The sequence below is a fragment of the Salmo salar genome, chromosome 09 (genome assembly GCF_965601325.2).
Source record: "Salmo salar chromosome 09, fSalSal1, whole genome shotgun sequence".
NCBI lineage: Eukaryota > Metazoa > Chordata > Actinopteri > Salmoniformes > Salmonidae > Salmo > Salmo salar.
In genome coordinates, this window is record NC_138299.1 from 128,560,496 (window position 1) to 128,583,917 (window position 23,422).

Genomic DNA, 23,422 nt, shown 5'->3' on the forward strand with positions numbered 1-23,422 from the left:
GAGGACCTCCAGCCCTGACAAACACGTTGGTTCTCTCTTTTATTTACTGAAGCTATCTTACCCATAACTCACCATTCCTGTGTTCATAAAGCATCTCTGCTATAACTCACTATATTCCTTTATGAATAATGCCCAAATTTATGGTGATGGCGTGGAGCGCTGGCCTCCCTGGTGACAAACTTCCCCCGGTCTGTCACGGGCGCAGGCGGCAGGCGCTCACGGCCCTCCATCACTCGCTCCAGATGGGCGCCACCGCTTTATCGCTCCCTGGTCGGTGACATCACCCCGGGATGCAGCGCAGAATTGATGATGAAAGCAAACAGATCTATCTTAACTCACATTTACCAAATCAATTTTTTTTTTTTTTTTACAGACCCTTTTGCTTATTGGCATATTGACGGTTTGCGGGCACGTGATTGAGGGAGGGAGCGAGGCTGTCTTTGGAGGGGGACTTAATGGCGTTTACCATATTTAATGCAGGGATGTCATCACTGAATATCCGTTCTGAATAATGTGGCATTTCATCATAAATTCTTTACAACTTATTTACTTAATGGAAAGAGTTATGGGCCGCTGTCAGTGAAGTAATTAAACATAATGATACAGTGCTGCCTCCCCGGCCATCCCATCTTTCCTCCCATAATCCTCAGCTTCTTTTTAAATACATATTATTCAAGCTCCCCATAAATTACCAGCGGATTAAAATTCATGAAACCTTTTTCCTTTATTTCCTTCCTTGGGAAAAAAAAGGCGAGAGCCCGAGAGCTTGTTCAACCAGCCGTAAATCTCTCTCTGGGAGAGGCAGATACTTTTTAAATCATATTAAATCCCAATGTTAGCGAAATTATTTTAAAAAAGAGAGTGGATTTCATTTCGCTATTAGGGCAATTGATGTGCTAAGTCTCATGGTAGCAGTAAATAATGAACAAAAAGTTTCTGCTTGGAACAGAAACGTACGGCAGGAGAGAAACCATTTATTGGCCCTGTTGGAGCCAAACCCACTCAGTTAGACCTGATGGTCGATGATGCAAGTCTAACCATGACCACCGTTCCACTATCCAAACCAAATCTAAACCCAAACTATTTATATAGACCAGAGCTGATATTCCACCAACACTAGCGTAAAATTGGGCCTAAGGGTTGGGAGACTTCCGTAGGTTATGATAGTGTACCAGTGTTAGATCATATTTTTTCATTTAGTCTACATTCTTGATTTTATGAATGTTTGTTAGTTAGTTAACCAGTAGATAGTCATGCATGGTGTTTCTGGTGCTGTCTTACAGAAGGACAAAGACTTTGAAGTGTTTTCGCAGGGGGAGAAGGTCTCTCAACCCGAAATGAGAGGAGAGGATCTGTTTAGGGGGCTCTCAATTAGACTGATACCCTTATGACCTCGACCTTCTCCCCCCTCCCCTCCCTTCTCCTATCCTACTCCGTAAAACGAGACAGGGCTGACACAGACAGAGGCTGCACCTGACCTCCTAACCTCTGACCTTGTCCTGTGACCCCTGTCTTCGATTGTGTGCACGGCCTGGCCAATATTGTGATTGGCCAATGGCCGCTGTGGGTCTTTAACCGGGGCTAAAGACAGGATTTATAGCTTTTCATTTTAATTGAGTTAAGAGGATAGAGAGCAAACCGTAGAGGGGCTGCCTGGGGGGCGCTCTCTGTTACCCCATTGGACTGGGGTGAGGTGAGATGACATCACTCAGCAACAAACGCCACGGCAACTGGGACACTTCAATCCCAGAGACCAACATGGGCAGAGCGTTAAAAGAAGAACTGTGACCCGCTGTCCTCCCTCCGTTGCTCCCTCCCTCTATCCCTCCTTCCCTCCATCCCTGCCTCCGTAACAGAGAACAGAGAGAAGAGAATCCCCTGACAATAAACAGCAAGTCTTTCTCCTACCTCCCAGCCTTGGGTGGGGTCTCTCAGGCACGCCCGCTGCTCACCCACGTACGGTCCTAAGCGCTCGCCCACGTCCACCGTCCTCCGTGCCCAGATGCCCAGGCCGCCGCCGACACCGGGGATGCCCGACTGGCGCAGCTGGAAGTCGGGGGGAACGGGCATCTCGTCCTGGGGCATGTAGAGGGCAGAGTGGAAGGGGGACGGCTCCAGGGGAGAGGCGTCATCGTCAGCGGAGAAGCCAGGGGAGGGGGAGTCCTCTGCTGGGGGGGCCGAGGTTGGTGCCGCAGGGTCTCCGTCCGATACACACACATCATCCAGGACATCAGAGGGGTAAAGGGCAAAGTCCTCACCATTACCTGATGGAGAAAGAGAGAGAGAGAGAGAGAGGCAGAGAGAGAACTTGAGGGCGAGGCTCTAGCATTTTTACCTAAAGTACAGCATCAGTGTAGACTTATTTTACCAGGTAAGTTGACTGAGAACACATTCTAATTTAAAGCAACAACCTGGGGAATACACTACATCACCAAAAGTATGTGGACACCCCTTCAAATTAGTGGATTTGGCTATTTCAGCCAAACCCGTTACTGACAGGTGTATAAAATTTGTGCACATAGCCATGCAATCTCTGAAGAGCTCAGTGACTTTCAACGTGGCACCGTCATAGGATGTCACCTTTCTAACAAGTCAATTCGTCAAATTTCTGCCCTGCTAGAGCTGCCCCGGTCAACTGTAAGTGCTGTTATTGCGATGTTGAAATGTCTAGGAGCAACAACGGCTCAGCCGTGAAGTGGTAGGCCACACAAGTTCACAGAACGGGACCCCCGAATGCTGAAGCGCATAGCGTCATCTGTCCTCAGTTGCAACACTCACTAAGTTCCAAACTGACTCTGGAAGCAACGTCAGCACAATAACTGTTTATCGGGAGCTTCATGAAATGGATTTCCATGGCCGAGCAGCCGCACACAAGCCTAAGATCACCATGCGCAATGCCAAGCGGCAGCTGGAGTGGTGTAAAGCTCACCGCCATTGGACTCTGGAGCAGTGTATACACTTTCTCTGGAGTGATGAATCATGCTTCACCATCTGGCAGTTCGACAGACGAATCTGGGTTTGACGGCTGCCAGGAGAACGCTACCTGCCCCAATGCATAGTGGCAACTGTAAAGTTTGGTGGATGAGGAATAATATTCTGAGGCTGTTTTTCATGGTTCGGGCTGGGCCCCTTAGTTCCAGTAAAGGAAAATCTTAACGCTACAGCATAGAATGACATTCTAGACAATTCTGTGCTTTCAACTTTGTGGCAACAGTTTGGGGAAGGCCCTTTCCTGTTTCAACATGACAATGCCCCCGTTCACAAAGTGAGGTCGGTGTGGAAGAACTTGACTGGCCTGCACAGAGCCCTGACCTCAACCCCATCGAACACCTTTGGGATGAATTGGAACGCCAACTACAAGCCAGGCCTAATCACCTAACATCAGTCCCCTACCTCACTAATGCTCTCATGGCTGAATGGAAGAAAGTCCCCCCAGCAATGTTCCAACATCTGGTGGAAAGCCTTCCCAGAAGAGTGGAGGCTGTTATAGCAGCAAAGGGGGAACCAACTCCATATTAACGCCCATGATGTTGGAATGAGATGTTCGACAAGCAGGTGTCCACATACTTTTGGTCATGTAGTGTAGTTACAGGGGAGAGGAGGGGGGGATGAGTGAACCAATTGGAAGCTGGAGATGACTGTCCTACAAGTACAGCATCAGGGTAAACTGGGTAGCCTATACTTATAGTCTATGAGTTTCTAACACACGGATGCAAAACAAGTCAATAATCATGTAATCAAGCACAAATCAATGACACATTACAACGTGGCCCTATGAGAGTTATGAGAGAGGCTTCTGCCTTCTCCGACCCGGAGTGAAAAATCAGTCCCCCCTCACTTACGACCTACAACCTAACACTAAGGACCATGAGGAAGGATCATCTCTACATATTCCATTGAACATAATATGGTAAAATAATATAGGTCAAAGCACAAATATTTGACCAGTAAGGGCCGTTCAAATAAACAGGAGAGGGAGGAAAGTGGTGCAGGGCTGTAATAACAGGGCCAAGGGTCTGAAGAGACGGAAAGTGCTTGATCCTACTGTGATACTAGAGTGGCCCAGTAACACACCTAACAGAGAGAGAGAGAGAGAGAGAGACAGAGGGAAGGAGAGAGAGAGATACAGAGAGAGAGAGAGAAAGAGAGAAGGAGAGAGAGAGAGAGAGAGAGGAGGAGGGAAGGAAGGAAGGAAGGAAGGGAGGAGAGGAGGGAGGGAGAGGGGGGTTGAGAGAGAAGGGGGTACTGAGAGAGAGTGAGAGAGAGCAAGAGAGAACAAGAGTGAGAGCGAGCGAGGGATAGAGAGAGTCAAGAGTCAAGCAGCCACTGGTTCAGATTTTTTGGCTAGCCGTGGGCTGGGCTTGGTGCTGGGTGGGTCCACAGGGTCCACTGTAGCATTGTGCTGCTCTAAACTGTTTTATATTTCCCTTTCCTGACCTTCATCACTCAGCTGCCGAGGAAGGAAGCTGAGGCCGGGTCGGCGGAGGTTAATTGTGAGTAAAGTGAGAAAGGACACCGCAGGCTGACCCTCGAACCCTCGCCGGACTGCTTGGGACTGGGCCGCACGTGGCAGACGAGCCCTGGCGAAGAGTTGTGGTCCACCCTCTGTTACAACACCGACACAGACGTACAGGTGACAATACAGCTTTCACACTATAAAGCCGAAACCAAACTATGCTGGCTTTTCACATTGTCCTTTCCAGCATGGTTCTGGCAACTGTCGTGGGTGGATGCGTAACCAGGCCAGCTCAGCTTGGTTTGGGTCAGTAGTGTGAAAGGGTACTCGTCTCAGATGACACTGTACACCCTACACTACTACTACAACTACTACCAGAGCACTATGGGGTTCTGATGGTGCACTATAGAAAATAGGGTGTTATTTATGCCCACTGTATGTCTGCTAGTCGACTAGTGTCTCTGCCAAAGGACTTATTCATAGTGCACTACTTTTGACCCCATAGACCGTCCTGTGTTTACAAACATTGTCGCACAAGGGTGATGCATGCAAGTTGGTGGCAGAACACGGAGCATTTCTTATAGAATGGCAGAAAAAAAGCCTGCTTATTTATTTAACTAGGCACGTCAGTTAAGAACAAATTCATATTTACAAAGACGGCCTAGGAACAGTAGGTTAACGGCCTTGTTCAGGGGCAGAATGACAGATTTTTACCTTGTTAGCTCAGGGATTCAATCTTGCAACCTTTCGGTTACTGGCCCAATGCTCTAACCACTAGGCTACCTGCCTCCCCTACACTCTAACCACTAGGCTACCTGCCTCCCCTATTATAAGTGCATTTCACACTACTTTTTGGATTATAATTGGATTTTAAGGCTCGTATCAATGTCCTGCTTAATATAATGTTTGTGTCATCATCGAAAATCAACTGAATTACAGTATACTTAAAACAAACACTTCAACACTTTAAAATGGGTCTTTGGCTAGCTTTTGCTACAGCCTATGTCAATGAGCGTTAGCATTCTAGCTAACAACTGCTGCATCCAAAATAGTTATTTCGCAAAGATCACAATCAAATATAATCTTAATGACTGTTCAAGCAACAATCAAAACATCATTGTAAGCGTATGAGAACCCCAAAAAGTGATTTTGTTTAGAAGTAATCAGAACGTAAATCTAGGCTATGTTGAATGGGCGCAGATGGCGATGGCTTTCTTACTGCAGCTAAGAGTCGCGTGTATCTGTTATTGACGTCAGTGTGTCGTGTACTGGAAAGGGGTCTATTACTTTAGGCCTCCTCTGGTCAAAAGTAGTACACTATGTAATAGGGAATGAAGGAGTAATTTGAGATTAGCCCTTAGCTTCGCCTGACATGCTATTCACCACGTAACGCACCCCTTTTGACTACTTTATCCACCCTATCACTATGGGGCTCTATAAGGCTCTGGTCAGAAGTAGTGCATTATGGGTCAAATTATAACTCCCTAACTTCCACATTTGCACTTAGTCTGCCATTGACATCAATCCATGACGAAGTAAAAATGAAATGGTCGTTAAGAACGAAGGTGTAATTTGAGAGTGGGCCCTAGCTAGGCCTACTGGGCCTCCTGCTGTGGACCCAGGGAGGACAGACAGACAGGAAACCCTCCACAGGAAGCAGCCTCTCCCCCTGGGTGACTGTGGCAGGCTGTGGCTAACGCGCTCTGACAGGCTGGGAGGGGCGGTGGGGAGGTGGGGTTGCTAATGAGGCTCTAGCTGCACATCCCTGTGCCTCGGTACATTCCTGAACGGCTGTGTGACACCGCACCGCCGTCGGCCTGGAACCTTTGATCCACACACACACACAGATGCACACACGGACGCACACACATAAAGAGACACACACCCTCACAGATGTAAAGACGCACAGACACACATGCATGCATAAACACACACAGATGCACGCACACGCGCACACACTACATACACACACCTCTCAACCTGCCTGTACCATGCCATCTGTCAAGTCGTTGTTTTGCGTATTTGAACAAGTGAACACTGCTGCTCATTTTAAGACATTCTGTTTCAAGCGACCTGTTTTCTACCGGTCAACAAGAGAGGGGGACATTTTACTGATGAACACAATAAGAATTGGGTTTGACTTGTTATCCTCATATGTTCTATACCCCCTGGGAGAATCCGACAGCGGCGACTACAAGGCTGAATGTTGGAATGGTTGGCAGCTCACAGACCAGGTCGGGATTCGACTGACGGTTTGTACTAAAACAAATCACATGAAGATCATCAACGTTCACTCTGGAGGTAGGACAGTGTAAAAAGGACTACAACAGTGTACTGCAAGTGTACAATCATCAAACGGAGTAGACACAACAAGCTTAGTTGTGAATACTGACTCGTCTTTAGAGATTCTGCCTGATGATCTGAAGGCCAGAACACAGGTCTTGGACAACAGGTCTTAACTGTACTTCTCTAACATCTTAACAGATGATGAAGGGTATTTCACTTGTGCCATTTCAAAAGGAGATCGATATTACAGCTACCTGACAATTGTTCTAATGTTTGTGCCTGAGTATCGAGTCTTCAAGCCAGATGAAACAGTGACTTTCCCCTGCATATCGAACCGACAAGATGCACTCTGGGAAACTCCACTAGGCGACATGGCCCAAGGGAAAAATAGTCAGAGGATGGACATGATGACTGACAGCCTAACAGGGAATTAATCCCTGATCATAAATGGGAGGTCGTCTGTGCTCCTAACACCACAAAGAGATCTGGAGGGAGATGTTCTAATTCTAGACTCTGTCAACTCCTCTGTGCACTTACCTGAGGAGCTGAGGGGCAGAGTGAACGTGTCTGACCCCAAGTCCTCTCTGCTCATCTCTAACCTCTTACAGACTGACAGTGGACTTTATTGGTGCAGGGTCAGGGAATGGAAAGAAGGGTTGGTCCATCTACTATGTGTTGACAGAAGCACCAACCTGTGGTATAACACATCCGACTCCTCTGGCATGCATGGAATCCTTTCGTCTACCAACGCAGTGAGAGCTTCACTGATTGGCGCTGTGGGCTACTGGGGGTGATGTGTGCTGTGATATCATTACGACTGAAGGGCAGAGAAGACAAGTCAAGCCTGTTGTGACTGGAGACGATGTGACTGGAGACGGAGAACAGAGTGCAGGAGAAGACCTCTATGAGAACCTGAACACTGCTGAAGACATCGTCTAACTATTATTACGTTTTCACTGGTTAGTAATAGCTGGTATATATCGGAGGTAGATTAGACCTTCTTATACATAGAAATGTAGAAAATTACATAGAAAATATATCCAAATTCTAGAGAATTATTATACAAATTATTCATACAGTATAACATTATTCAGAATTTATACAAGGGGTGGGTCTAATCCTGGAGGGTGATTGGTTAAAACCGCATTGCAGCCGGTGTCTATTCCACAAGTTACCACCGGCTGAGGCTATGATGTTGAAATGCCTATTTACTCTGTTCCATATCACTGCGCAATACACTGTCTCATCAGCCCAGCTAGACAATTTATGTACTTGATCTGCATTGTAAAAAGCATCTAAACATTATCTCCCATTTCATTTAGATTAGCAATTGGTTTTCAATAGCGGAGATTTGTATAAACATTGCTGTCTGTCTCTCCGACATTTGCAACATTGTGTCAGTATTGAAATGTGATCTCCAGCTGTCCCATACTAATGAACTTCTAGGGGTCGGGATGAGACATACAGGCAGGCAACTTTTCTCAGCCAGCTGAAATCACGAATTAGCTGAATTTTTATGAATATATACAAAGAAATGTCAATAGAAAACAGGTAAATCGAAACGAAGTGCAGCTGGTTCGCAGTCTTTCCAGCTTCAGTTTGAAGTGATTGTGTTAGCTGTGTTGTTGACTAGCTCCTCTGAACAACAATGTCCATACCAGTGTTGCCAACTTATCGACTTTGTAGCTATATTTAGCTAGATTTCAGACCCCTCTAGCGACACATTTTCAAAAAAGCGACTAATGACAAATCTAGCAACTTTTTCTGGTGTTATTGGAGAGTTTTGGAGACTCTGATGGGAAAGCACGTCTTGTTCTTACTCTTCTCAACGAGCAGCGGCTGCTGCCGTGGGCCCCACCCCCGTCCCAAAGCACTTACGGGCGGCCCAGTCCTCACGCAGCAGTCCCTCCCAGCTGCAGTCAGAGCAGGAGATGTTCACCCCTCCGCGTCCAGACTGCAAATGAATCACGCATGCGGGAAGCCGCCGCTGGCTGATCCCGCCCTTGCTTACATTAAAAAAATAAAAATTAACCTGAATTAGGGCCAGACAAGTTACCATAATTTTCTCACATTGCCATTGACAGTTTTTTTCTATTGTCTCTTTTTGGTCCATTTATATTGTTAATGTAGATTGTATACAAAAAAAATCTAAAAATGTTATGGTTAAAAATGTTAATGTTTTACTGTGACTTGTAGACTCCTAAGTGGACTAAAAGCTTAAAAACCAAACTAAATTAAGAAAACTAAACAATTTTTTTTTTTTTTTTTTATAAAAACAAAGTAACTGCCACAGTATCCACAGAAGGTGGCGCCCCTCCTCGGTCGGGCGGCGCTCGGCGGTCGTCGTCGCCCGCCTACTAGCTGCCACCGATCTATGTTTCTGTGTCTTTTGGTTTTGTCTGTATGATCCACACCTGTTTCTTGTCTGCCATTAGTTAGGTTATTTAGTGTGTCTTTTCAGTTCAGGATTTCGTGCGGGATTGTTTTATGTCAACTCTGGACAGTTGTTAGTGAGTGCTGCGCTCGTTGTTATATATATATATATATTTACCGGGCTGCGCCCCGTGCGTCTTTTGTTTTGGGGACGTGTTTTCCCTAGTTGAGTTTATGTGCGCCCTGTGCCTTTCGGCTTCTTGTGTTGTTCCCGGATTTCCTATTAAAAACCACTATCACTCCGGACCTCTGTCTCCTGCATCTGACTCTGCCTCTCTACTGATCCTGGTAATCGTGACAGAATCCCGCACCACCGATGGAGTCAGCAGGAGCAGAAGCGCCGTCCGTGGCTGAGCAGGTGTCGCAACACGCCAGCCTTCTCCACCGCCTGGGCTCGGCCATGGACCAGGTGTTAGCCCGGTTGGAGAGCTGGGAGAGAGGTGCTTCCCCAGCCAGACCAGCTCCGGTTCCTCATCCTGCGCCCTCACCAACACACACTGAAGCGGGCTCCGGCGGTATCCGAATTACACCTCCCAGGGAATTCGATGGGACAGCCGCTGGGTGTAAGAGGTTTTTGCTCCAGTTAGAACTGTACCTGGCGACCGTCCGACCCCTTTCCTCTGACGAAGAGAAAGTGAGTGTCCTCGTCTCGTGTCTCACGGGTCGAGCCCTGGAATGGGCCAACACGGTGTGGGATGGCCCAAACTCGGCTCGGGGCAACTACCCAGAGTTCGGGGCGCGGGTGAGCGGCTATTCCACTTGAGACAGGAGACGAGGAGCGCTCAGGATTTCGCCCTGGAATTCCGGACTCTCGCCGCTGGATCGGGGTGGAATGAGTGGGCCCTGATAGATCACTATAGGTGCAGTCTTCGTGATGACGTCCGCCGGGAGCTGGCTTGTAGGGACAACACCACCACCCTAGACCAGCTGGTGGATTTGTCCATCAGACTGGACAACCTACTGGCTGCCCGGGGACGTTCCAGTCAGGGCCTGTTCGTTCCGCCTCCCAGCCCTCCTGCTCCACAGCCCATGGAGATAGGGGGAGCTGCGTTGAGGAGGACCGGAGGGGGGGGCCTCTCCTGCACCCACTGTGGGCGCAGAGGACACACTGTGGACCGGTGCTGGAGTGGTCCACCCGGGAGGTCGGAGGGCAGGCAGAGCACTACATCGACCCCCCAGGTGAGTCAGCACCAGCCACACCCAGAGCCCCCTGTCGACCACATGTACACCTCAGTTTGTTTTCCTGATTTTTCCCCTCACTTCCAGTATAAGGCACTAGTCGATTCAGGTGCAGCTGGGAGTTTTATGGACCGTGGGTTAGCTAAGAAGTTAGGGATTCCCCTGGTTCAGCTGGACCACCCCTTCCCTGTGCACGCCCTAGATAGTCGACCGCTAGGGTCCGGCCAAGTGGGGGAGGTCACTGTGCCACTGGTTATGCTGATGTGGGGGGGCCATGAGGAACGTATCAGCTTATTCCTCATTGACTCCCCGGCGTTTCCGGTGGTACTGGGAATCCCCTGGCTAGCCACTCACAACCCTCAGATTTCGTGGAGGCAGAGGGCTCTTAAGGGGTGGTCGAGGGAGTGCTCAGGTAGGTGCATAGGAGTTTCCATCAGTGCAACCACGGTGGAAAGTCCAGACCAAGTCTCCACCGTGCGCATTCCCTCAGAATATGCCGATTTGGCTATCGCCTTCAGTAAGACGAAGGCGACTCAATTACCCCCCCATCGATGAGGGGATTGTGCGATAAACCTCCAGGCTGACGCGGCCCTTCCTAGGAGTCACGTGTATCCTCTATCTCAGGAGGAGACAGCGGCTATGGAGACATACATCGCTGAGTCCTTGAGACAGGGATACATTCGGCCATCTAAGTCACCCGTCTCCTCGAGCTTCTTTTTTGTGAAGAAGAAGGAGGGAGGTCTGCGCCCGTGCATTGACTATAGAGGTCTAAATTCTATCACAGTGGGTTTCAGTTACCCGCTACCTCTCATTGCTACGGCAGTGGAGTCATTTCACGGGGTGCGCTTCTTCACAAAATTTGATCTCAGGAGCACGTATAACCTGGTGCGTATCCGAGATGGAGACGAGTGGAAAACCGCATTTAGTACCACATCGGGCCATTATGAGTACCTCGTCATGCCGTATGGGTTAAAAAATGCTCCCGCCGTCTTCCAATCCTTTGTGGACGAGGTCCTTAGGGACATGCTTGGGCAGGGTGTGGTGGTGTACATCGATGACATCCTGATCTACTCCACCACACGCGCCGAGCATGTGTCTCTGGTGCGTAAAGTGCTTGGACGGCTGCTGGAGCATAACCTATACGTCAAGGCTGAGAAATGTGAGTTCTCCAAATGAGCCGTCTCTTTTCTGGGATATCGCATTTCCACCTCGGGGGTGGTGGTGGAATGTGACCGCGTTACGGCTGTGTGTAATTGGCCAACCCCAACCACTGTGAAGGAGGTGCAGCGGTTCTTGGGGTTCGCCAATTATTACCAGAGGTTTATCCGGGGGTTTGGCCAGGTGGCGGCTCCCATTACCTCACTGATGAAGGGGGGTCCGGTGCGGCTACGGTGGTCGGCAGAGGCGGACAGAGCCTTCCATCGTCTGAAGGTTCTGTTTACCAACGCTACTGTGCTGGCACATCCGGACCCCTCTTTGCCATTCATAGTGGAGGTGGACGCGTCCGAGGCTGGGGTAGGAGCAGTGCTGTCGCAGCGTTCGGGCGCTCCTCCGAAGCTCCGCCCCTGTGCATTATTTTCTAAGAAGCCGTGCCCGGCGGAGCGCAACTATGATGTGGGGGACCGGGAGCTGTTAGCCGTGGTCAAGGCTTTGACGGTGTGGAGACATTGGCTTGAGGGGGCACGTCACCCTTTTCTCATCTGGACCGACCACCGTAATCTGGAGTATATCCGGGCAGCGAGGAGACTTAATCCTCGTCAAGCCAGGTGGGCCATGTTCTTTACGAGGTTTCAATTTACCCTCTCGTACATTCCAGGTTCCCGGAACCGGAAGGCTGACGCACTGTCGCGTCTCTACGACACCGAGGAGCGGACCATCGATCCTACTCCCACACTCCCCGCCTCCTGTCTGGTGGCACCGGTGGTATGGGAGGTGGATGCGGACATCGTGCGGGCGGGTCAGTCAGAACCCACTCCACCTCAATGTCCCGTGGGTCTGAAATACGTTCCGCTTGGTGTTCGCGATCGCCTGATCCGATGGTCCCACATTCTACCCTCCTCGGGTCATCCTGGGGTGGAACGGACAGTGCGGGGCCTGAAGGGGAGGTACTGGTGGCCCACCTTGGTTGAGGATGTTCGTCATTATGTCTCTTCCTGTTCGGTGTGCGCCCAGTGCAAGGCTCCTAGGCACCTGCCGCGAGGGAAACTACAGCCCCTCCCCGTTCCACAACGACCTTGGTCTCACCTCTTGGTGGATTTCCTCACGGATCTCCCGCCGTCTCAGGGGAACACCACGATCCTGGTCGTTGTGGATCGGTTCTCGAAGTCCTGCCGTCTGCTCCCTTTGCCCGGTCTTCCTACGGCCCTACAGACCGCGGAGGCCCTATTCACCCATGTCTTCCGGCACTACGGGGTACCCGAGTACATCGTATCTGATCGGGGTCCCCAGTTCACGTCCAGGGTGTGGAGGTCGTTTATGGAGAGGCTGGGGGTCTCGGTCAGCCTGACCTCGGGTTTCCACCCCGAGAGTAATGGGCAGGTAGAGCGCATTAACCACGATGTAGGCAGGTTTCTGCGGTCGTATTGCCAGGACCGGCCAGGGGAGTGGGCGCGGTTCGTGCCATGGGCCGAGATGGCCCAGACCTCTCAGTGCCACTCCTCTACTAACCTGTCACCCTTCCAGGTTGTGTTAGGTTATCAGCCGGTCCTGGTGCCATGGCAACAGAGCCAGACAGAGGCTCCTGCGGTGGAGGAATGAGTCCAGCGCTCAAAGGAGACCTGGGATGCTGTCCAGGAGTGTCTAAAGAGGGCTGGAGACCGACACAAGGAGAGCGCTGACCGCCACCGCAGTGAGGCCCCGTGTTTAACCCGGGGGACAGAGTCTGGCTCTTGACCCGGAACCTGCCCCTCCGCCTGCCCTGCCGGAAGCTGGGTCCGCGATTTGTGGGGCCGTTCAAAGTCCTGAGGAGAATAAACGAGGTGTGTTATAGGTTACAACTTCCTACATATTACCGCATTAACCCCTCGTTTCATGTGTCTCTCCTCAGGCTGGTGGTAGCTGGTCCGCTGCAGGACGCTGAGGTGCGGGAGATCCCCCCGCCCCCCCTGGACATCGGGGGGGGGGGGGGGGCCCGGCGTACACAGTCCGGGCCATCCTGGACTCCCGACGTCGGGTAGGGGGCCTGCAGTACCTCGTGGACTGGGAGGGGTACGGTCCGGAGGAGAGGTGCTGGGTTCCGGCGGTGGACGTTCTGGATCCAGGTATGCTGCAGGAATTCCACCGTCTCCGCCCGGATCGACCGGCGCCTCGCCCTCCGGGTCATCCCCGAGGCCGGCGTCGGCGCGCGGCCCGGGGAGGGGTACTGTCACAGTATCCACAGAAGGTGGCGCCCCTCCTTGGTCGGGCGGCGCTCAGCGGTCGTCGTCGCCGGCCTACTAGCTGCCACCGATCTATGTTTCTGTGTCTTTTGGTTTTGTCTGTCTGATCCGCACCTGTTTCTTGTCTGTCATTAGTTAGGTTATTTAGTGTGTCTTTTCAGTTCAGGATTTCGTGCGGGATTGTTTTATGTCAACTCTGGACAGTTGTTAGTGAGTGCTGCGCTCGTTGTTATATTTATATTTACCGGGCTGCGCCCCGTGCGTCTTTTGTTTTGGGGACGTGTTTTCCCTAGTTGAGTTTATGTGCGCCCTGTGCCTTTCGGCTTCTTGTGTTGTTCCCGGATTTCCTATTAAAAACCACTATCACTCCGAACCTCTGTCTTCTGCACCTGACTCTGCCTCTCTACTGATCCTGGTAATCGTGACAGTAACTCCGCCAGAGTGTCTCTTTTGGGTCACTTTTGCCGGTCCAAGCCCGGATAAAGCAGGAGGGTTGGAATTGTGACATAAAAAAAACAAGAATCAACAGAAGAAAGTTGTAGTTTGTAGTTCTAAACATATTTAGGGTCTTTTTTACTCACTTTTTGTCTCTCCCACGATGTTATTCCTCTCTCCTACAGTGTCCATCACATTACATGCACATGGCCAATCATGCAAATTAGGTGATGACGTCATTTAGCAACTTCTAGCGACTTTTAGGACAGCCAATAACTACTTTCCTTACTGAGGAGTTGGCAACAATTGTCCAGACGAGAGAGCACATTTTCTATGCCAGATCAAATCACGCCTCATTAGCTCATTGTTATGGATGTGTCCAAATAAATGTCACTAGAAAACAGCTTAAACAAATGCAAATGCAGCTACTTTGTTGTTATTCTGGCTGCACTGTTTGACGCGACTGTAAGTTAGCTAGCTAGCAAGCAAGGGATAAGAACGTTGTCAGCCAGTATGGCAATAGAATATTTAGAACAAACAACTGGGTCGTGTCCATAGATACAGAACAAAAAGACTTATCGAGTGGGTCGCGTGTCTGGCAACCGAACTGATAGAACGAACCACCAGCCGGCTTGGGTAGCAACCCTATTTTTGCTTCGGGACTATATCTTGCAGAAGGATGAAATACTAACACATTTATCAAAATAAAGTTTTTAATGAAAATATGCAGATTGATATTTGAATATGTTGGAAGCTGGTGTTTGGAGGAGATATTGGCATGGTTTGCCTGTATGTATCCTCCAAACACCGACTCCTCAGGCATTATCACTTAAATGGATACCATAGATCACCATGGAACCCATTCCTAAAGTGTGAATCTTTTATCATTTTATAATCTATGCATCCTGTTTCTTAATACCTAACCAATGCATACTGTACAGTTTATTACAAAGTAATATTGCAATGTTGAGCAAAGACAAATGTAACGTCCTGACCATAGAAAGCTTTTATTTTCTATGGTAGAGTTAGGTCAGGGCGTGACAGTTTTTTTTTCTAGTTTAAATTTTCTATGTTGTGTGGTTCTAGTTTATGTATTCCTATGTTGTTGTTTTTTGGGATGATCTCCAATTAGAGGCAGCTGGTCATCGTTGTCTCTAATTGGGGATCCTATTTAAGTTGTTGTTTTCCCCACGAGGTTTTGTGGGAGATTATTTTGAGGTAGTTTATGTTTCACCTCTTCGTCACGGTTTGTTATTTTTATTTTATTCGTTTATTTGTATGTCTTGCATAGTTTCACAGCCTTGGTCTCCTTCATCATACAACAAACGTGACAACAAAAAAGATGATAGAGAAAATGGCAGAGAGAAGAAGAGAGAGAAAATTCCAGATTGTTGTATTGGTTGTACATTTAAAATGTTTTATTGTGCATTTATCCTCAAACCTATCTTTGTTCATCTTCAATACCATATCTTATATGGTATCACGATTCAGTGTGTAATGGCATATTTTAAAACTTATTTTGCTTGTGTGAAAAAACAGACTAAACATCCAGTAATTTCTTGTGGTATTTTATATATTTCTGCGTTAAATCTGCATGAATATGCATGTGAATGCACAAGTAATGTTTGAAAAAGAGTTTCTTGTGTTTTCTCTTCAGTTTATTTTCTCTCGTATTTTCTCATCCGTCACCACGTCTATATTGCCATTGTGTTTGACACATACTGTGTGGGCCAGCATGTTTAAAGAGCAAAGCTTTTAAACGACTGTCGTGCTGGGCAGGCCCTGAAACCCAATGTGGCTCTACGAGCGTGTGTAATGATTTTCTGTGCAGGACTGTGTAACGTGGTTATAACCCTGGACATGAAGTTTGCCATATGGTTGAGACGAGGGCTTTTAAAAGTAACTGTATCCCTCCTATGCTGTTTCTCCTCTGACATTTCCCTCCGACTGGTCTCATAGTTTATATTTGATTTAGACCAGAAATTCCCCAAGTCTGGTCAATTCAAGCGGGGGAATAATTTTGATCAATAAACATATACATTTCAGAAAGGTAAACGTTTCCAAAAAGGAAAATATGCTGTGTTGAATGTTTTAAAAACGGTGGTTTTATCTTCAGATGAGAGATAAGTTTGGGGCTGCAGTTCTGTTCAGATCCTGTAGCGTTACATTTTGAAGGACAATTATAAGATATGAGAGTACAGACCATGAAGGGACGGCGTCGGCTGTTGAGAGTTGGGTTTTGTGTAGTATAATCATCATTTGTCTTCTATGCTATTGATGTTGATGAACGCCATAGATCAGTGGTCATAGTGTACGTGCCTGTAAGACCATGCGTGAGCACATGTTTAATTGTCTGTCTGCCTGTGTGTGTGTGTGTGTGTGTGTGTGTGTGTGTGTGTGTGTGTGTGTGTGTGTGTGTGTGTGTGTGAGTGCGTGCATGTGTTGGTGGGGCAGGCGGTGGGGGGGTGTACTGACTGAGGGCCATATACGTTTGTTTATTTGTTCAATCTTGGCGATTACCTCATCACTGCGAGCTGACGCCCTCCTTCAAAAAGAGGCCCACCAAAGGAATTCTGGGTAAAAAGGGGAACTCCAGCCAGAGGCCACATCCTTTACACGACGTTCATCAACATCAATAGCATAGATGACAAATGATGATTATACAACACAAAACCCAACTCTCAACAGCCAACGCTGTCCCTTCATGGTCTGTACTCTGAAATCTTATGTTAAAAAAGGAAGTGACATAAACGCTAAAAGTAAAAGTCTGTATTTGAAGCAGATCCCTAATACACAAGGCATTTTAGCACCAATGAAAAGAATGCTCTTACTCTCAAAATTTGTAGAACAGAAAGCCAAAGGCCATAATTATTCATACACACACACACACACACACACACACACACACACACACACACACACACACCGCGCACGCATGCACGCACGCATGCACGCACACTTGCACACACGTCCAGTGTTCTGCCGCTCACTCTCGACACCAAATTCATTCATTTTTATTAGGAGGGAAAACATTTGTTCCCGGGACGGTATCTGCATGGGCGAAATGATTTTCACCTCCGCCATGAGGCGTTGGGCGCCCCATACATCACGCCATTACCCGGAGCAGCGTCAAGCCAAGCCCCGCCGTCATCAGGGAGTGAATTAAAGATGATAAAAGGAGCTATTAATCACCGTGACAAAAGCCCTAATGGAGGCGTGACCTAGCCACTGCCTAGGGACGCCAGGGGACGCACCGGCGGGACAAACAGAAACATATGTTTACAGAGAAGTTAGCTACCTGTGGACATAGTCACACACAGACAGTAACACACTCATACATAAATGGCCTACTGTATCCCTCTATCACTCTCTCTCTCTTCCGCTCTCTCTCCCACTTTCTCCCTCTCTCTGTCTCTGAATATTTCTTGGGATGTACAGTGTAAAAGAAACGCACAAAAATATTTTTAAAAGCAGAGAGATTGACGTATAAGGGAATCAAACTCATCCCTCCACGACATAAATATTTAGCATGAAATCTTTGATAATAGACAACATATACAGTGTTAACCACATTGTGAGATCATACAAACTTGTATATTCAGCTGAGTCTCAATCCAGCTGATTGTTCAGTTAGTCATAGTCAGTGTACAGTGGCATAGCAAATCACTTATCGATCAGGCCAATCACAGAGAGCTATAGGCATGATTGACAGGGGTCTTTCCTTATGACATATGGAAATTAACTCCTCACATATGGGCGGGACTCAGCTTGTCTGCAAGGTTCATTTGATGACAGACAGGCACGCCCTTATAGCACAGATCACACATGATGATTGGGGCTGGGCGATATGGCCAAATGTCACGCCCTGACCATAGAGAGCCCTTGGTTCTCTATGGTGTAGTAGGTCCGGGCGTGACTAGGGGTGATCTAGTATATCTATTTCTATGTTGGTGCTAATATGGTTCCCAATTAGAGGCAGCTGTTTATCGTGACTAGGGGTGATCTAGTATATCTATTTCTATGTTGGTGCTAATATGGTTCCCAATTAGAGGCAGCTGTTTATCGTTGCCTCTGATTGGGGATCATATTTAGGTAGCTATTTCCCCACCTGTGTTTTGTGGGATAATGATTATTTGTTAGTGTGTTTGGGCACTATGTCCTCACGGTCTTTATAAGTTTTGTTATTTTGTTTTGTTAGTTTCACTTAAAGAAATATTTGGAACTATACTCACGCTGTGCCTTGGTCCACTCATTTCCAAGATCGTGACACCAAAATGTCATATCCCAATATTTTTCAGATTTTTGACAGTATGATGGTATTTGATGGTACTGTATGTTTCTGAATAATAAAAGTTCTAAATATTCTTTATGAACTAAATTAGGTTTTCGTGTCAAATCGCCAGTTGGCAACCCATCCGTTTTGAGATTAATTTACACAAACATTACATTGATTCACAGTGATAATTCTTCCAGTGTTCTCTGCAGTGCATGACCCTGGGATGGCAATACCTTCATTCTAAGTTATACATATTCACTTAGCTATACTGTACATAGTAATTGATCTTTTATAAATGTGTTAATTTACTGATAATCCTAAAAAATATATACAAATATATTCTATACACTTCCTTATTCTCTGCCCCTGTTGTTGCATAGAGATGTATAGAGATCACAACCACCCAGCTTTAGAGTAGTTAGAATGTCTATTTCCTTGCTTTTGAGAGGAGCTGGCTACTGTATCAGGAGACTTCTAGCAATTGCGCTAAACTAATTATATACTAACTCCAATAATCTCCAAACTGCACGCAGAGATATACAAATGGTATCCATGATTCTCGGTAAGTAGAAAAATAACACAAATTATGAAATCTTACAATATCCCTTTAAGCCATTATTGCTGCTGGATGTGAAATGGCCTCCTGCTCCTCCTGGCTTGTATGGGCCTCCCAGCATTTTTTAACCAGGTAGGCCAGATGAGAACAAGTTCTCATTTACAACTGCGACCTGGCCAAGACCCTAACCCTAACCCAAAGCAGTGCGACACAAACAACAACACAGAGTTACATATGGAATAAACAAACGTACAGTCAATAACACAATAGAAATATAATCTATATACAGTGTGTTCAAATGAGGTAAGATTAGGGAGGTAAGGAAATAAATAGGCCGTAGTGGCGAAGTAATTACAATTTAGCAATTAAACACTGGAGTGACAGATGTGCAGAAGACAATTGTGCAAGTAGAGATACTGGAGTGCAAAGGAGCAAAAATAAATAAATAACAATATGGGGATGAGGTAGTTGGATGAGCTATTTACAGATGGGCTATGTACAGCTGCAATGATCTGTGAACTGCTCTGACAGCTGATGCTTAAAGTTAGTGATGAGTCTCCAGCTTCAGTGATTTTTGCAATTCGTTCCAGTCATTGACAGCAGAGAACTGGAAGGAAAGGCGGCCAAAGGAGGAGTTGGCTTTGGGGGTGACCAGTGAAATATACCTGCTGGAGCGCATGCCACGGGTGGGTGCTGCTATGGTGACCAGTGAGCTAAGAAGGCGGGGCTTTACCTAGTAAAGACTTATAGATGACCTAGAGCCAGTGGGTTAGGCGACAAATATGAAGTGAGGGCCAGGGTATATGGGGCTTTGGTGACAAAACGGATGGCACTGTGATAGACTGCATCCAATTTGCTGAGTAGAGTGTTGGAGGCTATTTTGTAAATGACATCGCCGAAGTCAAGGATCGGTAGGATAGTCAGTTTTACGTGGGTATGTTTGGCAGCATGAGTGAAGGATGCTTTGTTGCGAAATAGGATGCCAATTCTAGATTTAATTTTGGATTGGAGATGCTTAATGTGAGTCTGGAAGGAGAGTGTACAGTCTAACCAGACATCTAGGTATTTGTAGTTGTCCACATATTCTATGTCAGAACCGTCCAGAGTAGTGATACTGGACGGGAGGGGAGGTGCGGGCAGCGATCGGTTGATGAGCATGCATTTAGTTTTGCTTGCATTTAAGAGCAGTTGGAGGCCACGGAAGAAGAGTTGTATGGCATTGAAGCTCGTCTGGAGATTAGTTAACACAGTGTCCAAAGAAGGGCCAGAAGTATACAGAATGATGTTGTTTGCGTAGAGGTGGATCAGAGAATCACCAGCAGCAAGAGCGACATCATTGATGTATACAGAGAAGAGTCGGCCCGAGAATTGAACCCTGTGGCACCCCCATAGAGACTGCCAGAGGCCCGGACAACAGGCCCTCCGATTTGACACACTGAACTCTGTCTGAGAAGTAGTTGGTGAATCAGGTGAGGCAGTCATTTGAGAAACCAAGGTTGTTGAGTCTGCCGATAAGAATGTGGTGATTGACAGAGTCGAAAGCCTTGGCCAGGTTGATGAATACGGCTGCACAGTATTTTCTTTTATCGATGGCGGTTATGATATCGTTTAGGAACTTGAGTGTGGTTGAGGTGCACCCATGACCAGCTCGGAAACCAGATTGCATTGCGGAGAAGATACGGTGGGATTCGAAATGGTCGGTAATCTGTTTGTTAACTTGGCTTTCGAAGACCTTAGAATGGCAGGGTAAGATAGATATAGGTCTGTAACAGTTTGGGTCTAGAATGTCTCCCCCTTTGAAGAGGGGGATGACCGCGGCAGCTTTCCAATATTTGGGGATCTCAGACGATATGAAAGGGAGGTTGAACAGGCTAGTAATTGGGGTTGCAACAATTGCGGCGGATATTGTTAGAAAGAGAGGGTCCAGATTGTCTAGCCCAGCTGATTTGTAGGGGTCCAGATTTTGCAACTCTTTCAGAACATCAGCTATCTGGATTTGGGTGAAGGAGAAATGGGGGAGGTTTGGGCAAGTTGCTGTGGGGGGTGCAGGGCTGTTGACCGGGGTAGGGGTAGCCAAGTGGAAAGCATGACCAGCCGTAGAAAAATGCTTATTGAAATTCTCAATTATCGTGGATTTATCGGTGGTAACAGTGTTTCCTAGCCTCAGTGCAGTGGGCAGCTGGGAGGAGGTGCTCTTATTCTCCATGGACTTTACATTGTCCCAGAACTTTTTGGAGTTTGTGCTACAGGGCGCAAATTTCTGAACCACCCACAGACATCTGGGTCATCACTGACACTACAGCTGACCTCTGACCTCTCAGCCCCTGAGTGAGATTTTTCTCTGAGAAACATCCCAGCAACATCCCTTTAATGTCATAGTTATAAAGTATTCCCCTGATACTGCTGTAAGGGATGAGGCATTGAAAGACTGAGAGATACATCATCCTGGTTAAATACACAGACACACTATAGCATCATATACTGTAGCATCATCATACCAAGGCTGACCAATACATACTGTTATACAGAGGGAACTGAATCAGGAGAGGGAGAGAGGGAGAGAGAGAGAGAATGAGAAAGAGCGAGACAGAATGAATGAGAGAGAGAGAGAGAGCGAGCGTGCGAGAGAGAGACAAACATCTCAAAAGGTTCTGACTGGGGTTTGGAATTGAAACTCTGACAGTTAAGAATAGTTTATTTATATTTTCTTAAATACTAGTAATTACAGTGTATTTATGAATGTTTACTTTCCTGGGTTTTTAGATGAGAGCATTGTGAAAGCGTTGTATGAGCGTTGTGAGTGCGTTGTGAGAGCACTGTGTGCCTGTGCCCCGGTGAGCAGCAGTAAGCTTCATAATTAACTGTGGCTTTGTGTCTTAATGAAGGCCTTAGTGCTGCTTTGTGGGAATCCAGTGGTTCCACTGGGCATACTCAACGGCTGAACGATGGAGGGGCCAACAGGGGCCCGAACAGGAGCTCCAACAGGAGCCAAAAACTGAGCAGCTCAGCAGAGCAAGAGCAGGGGAAAAGAGATATCACTCAACCAAGGAAACACATCGAGTCGAGTACGCTGAAGGCAAGCAAAATAACCCACAATATTTACTTCATATGTACTACAATATTTACTGTAGGTGTAGCACAATATATACTGCATGTGCACTTGAACAACAAACATGTACAGAACAAAACATTTATAGATGTTTAAATAAAGTAGCACTACATTTTAAACCTCTGAAATTCTAATTTCAAACTTTAGACACATACACATACTTAATAAGCTAAAACACACACACACACACACACACACACACACACACACACACACACACACACACACACACACACACCACACACTGTGTGCTCTTTCCATGACATAGACTGACGAGGTGAATCCAGGTGAAAGCTAAAATCCCTTATTGATGTCACTTGTTAAATACACTTCAATCATTGTAGCTGAAGGGGAGAAGACAGATTAAAGAAGGATTTTTAAGCCTTGAGACAGTTGAGTTTCCAGTGTGTATCAAGAATGGTCCACCACCCAAAGGACATCCACCCAACTTGACACAACTGTGGGAAGCATTGGAGTCAACATGGGCCAGCATCCCTGTGGAACGCTTTTGACACCTTGTAGTACATGCCCCGATGAATTGAGGCTATTCTGAGGGCAAAGGGGAGGGGAGAGAGGGTGCAACTCAATACAAGGCAGGTGTCCTTAATGTTTTGTACACTCAATGTATACATATACACACGTACACACGTACATATGTACACACACACACACAGTGCAATCCTGACCAGAGCAGTGCACTTAGAGCGTGTTAATTAATGAGTACACTGTCTTGTGTTTTTTCTCCTGCCGCCTGTTAGTCAACTACTCCTCCACTCTCTCAATGGAAAACACTCAATTAAAGTCCCTGCACTAAGTCCACCAATTAACACCGTACAACAACTGAAAGTTAGGCCCGGTCCCTTTGTGAACACACACACACGCAGACACACACACACGCAGACACCTAATTAATTAGCATTAGTTGTGATTAATAATGAGGCCCCTTTCATGGACAATGTGTGTCGCTGATGGCAGCCTGACACAAAGGCGTCTGAGCAGACAACTGGATTCATCCTGGTAGCGCGGGGGGATTTTAACATGTTTCTCACAGGGCTGACAAATGACCTATTAATTATCTAATGTTGTCTGACAACAGGCGCTTGATAAAGATGTATGTTTGGGCGAGGTGGCGAGGGGAAGAGCAAGAGAAGGGGAGAGAGAGTGTGTGTGTGAGAGAGAGGGAGAGAGAGGGAGAGAGCGAGAGAGAGAGAGAGAGAGAGAGAGAGAGGGTTGACATGCATATAGATCACACCTCAGAGCCACTGTTGTAGGCTTCATCCCCTACCATAAACACACACACACACACATTTTACAC

General features: G+C 47.3%; 1 protein-coding gene across 16 annotated transcripts in view; it reads right to left on the bottom strand.

The window, feature by feature from the left end:
- The window catches only part of LOC106612562 (histone-lysine N-methyltransferase MECOM), a 179,346-nt gene that overhangs the window by 106,384 nt on the left and 49,540 nt on the right, over positions 1-23,422 (bottom strand). For all 16 annotated transcript variants that reach the window (XM_014213830.3, XM_014213824.3, XM_045724474.2 and 13 more), the window contains exon 2: positions 1,909-2,264. In XM_014213830.3, coding sequence (XP_014069305.1) covers positions 1,909-2,264 — 356 coding nt within the window. The remainder of the gene's footprint in view (positions 1-1,908; positions 2,265-23,422) is intronic.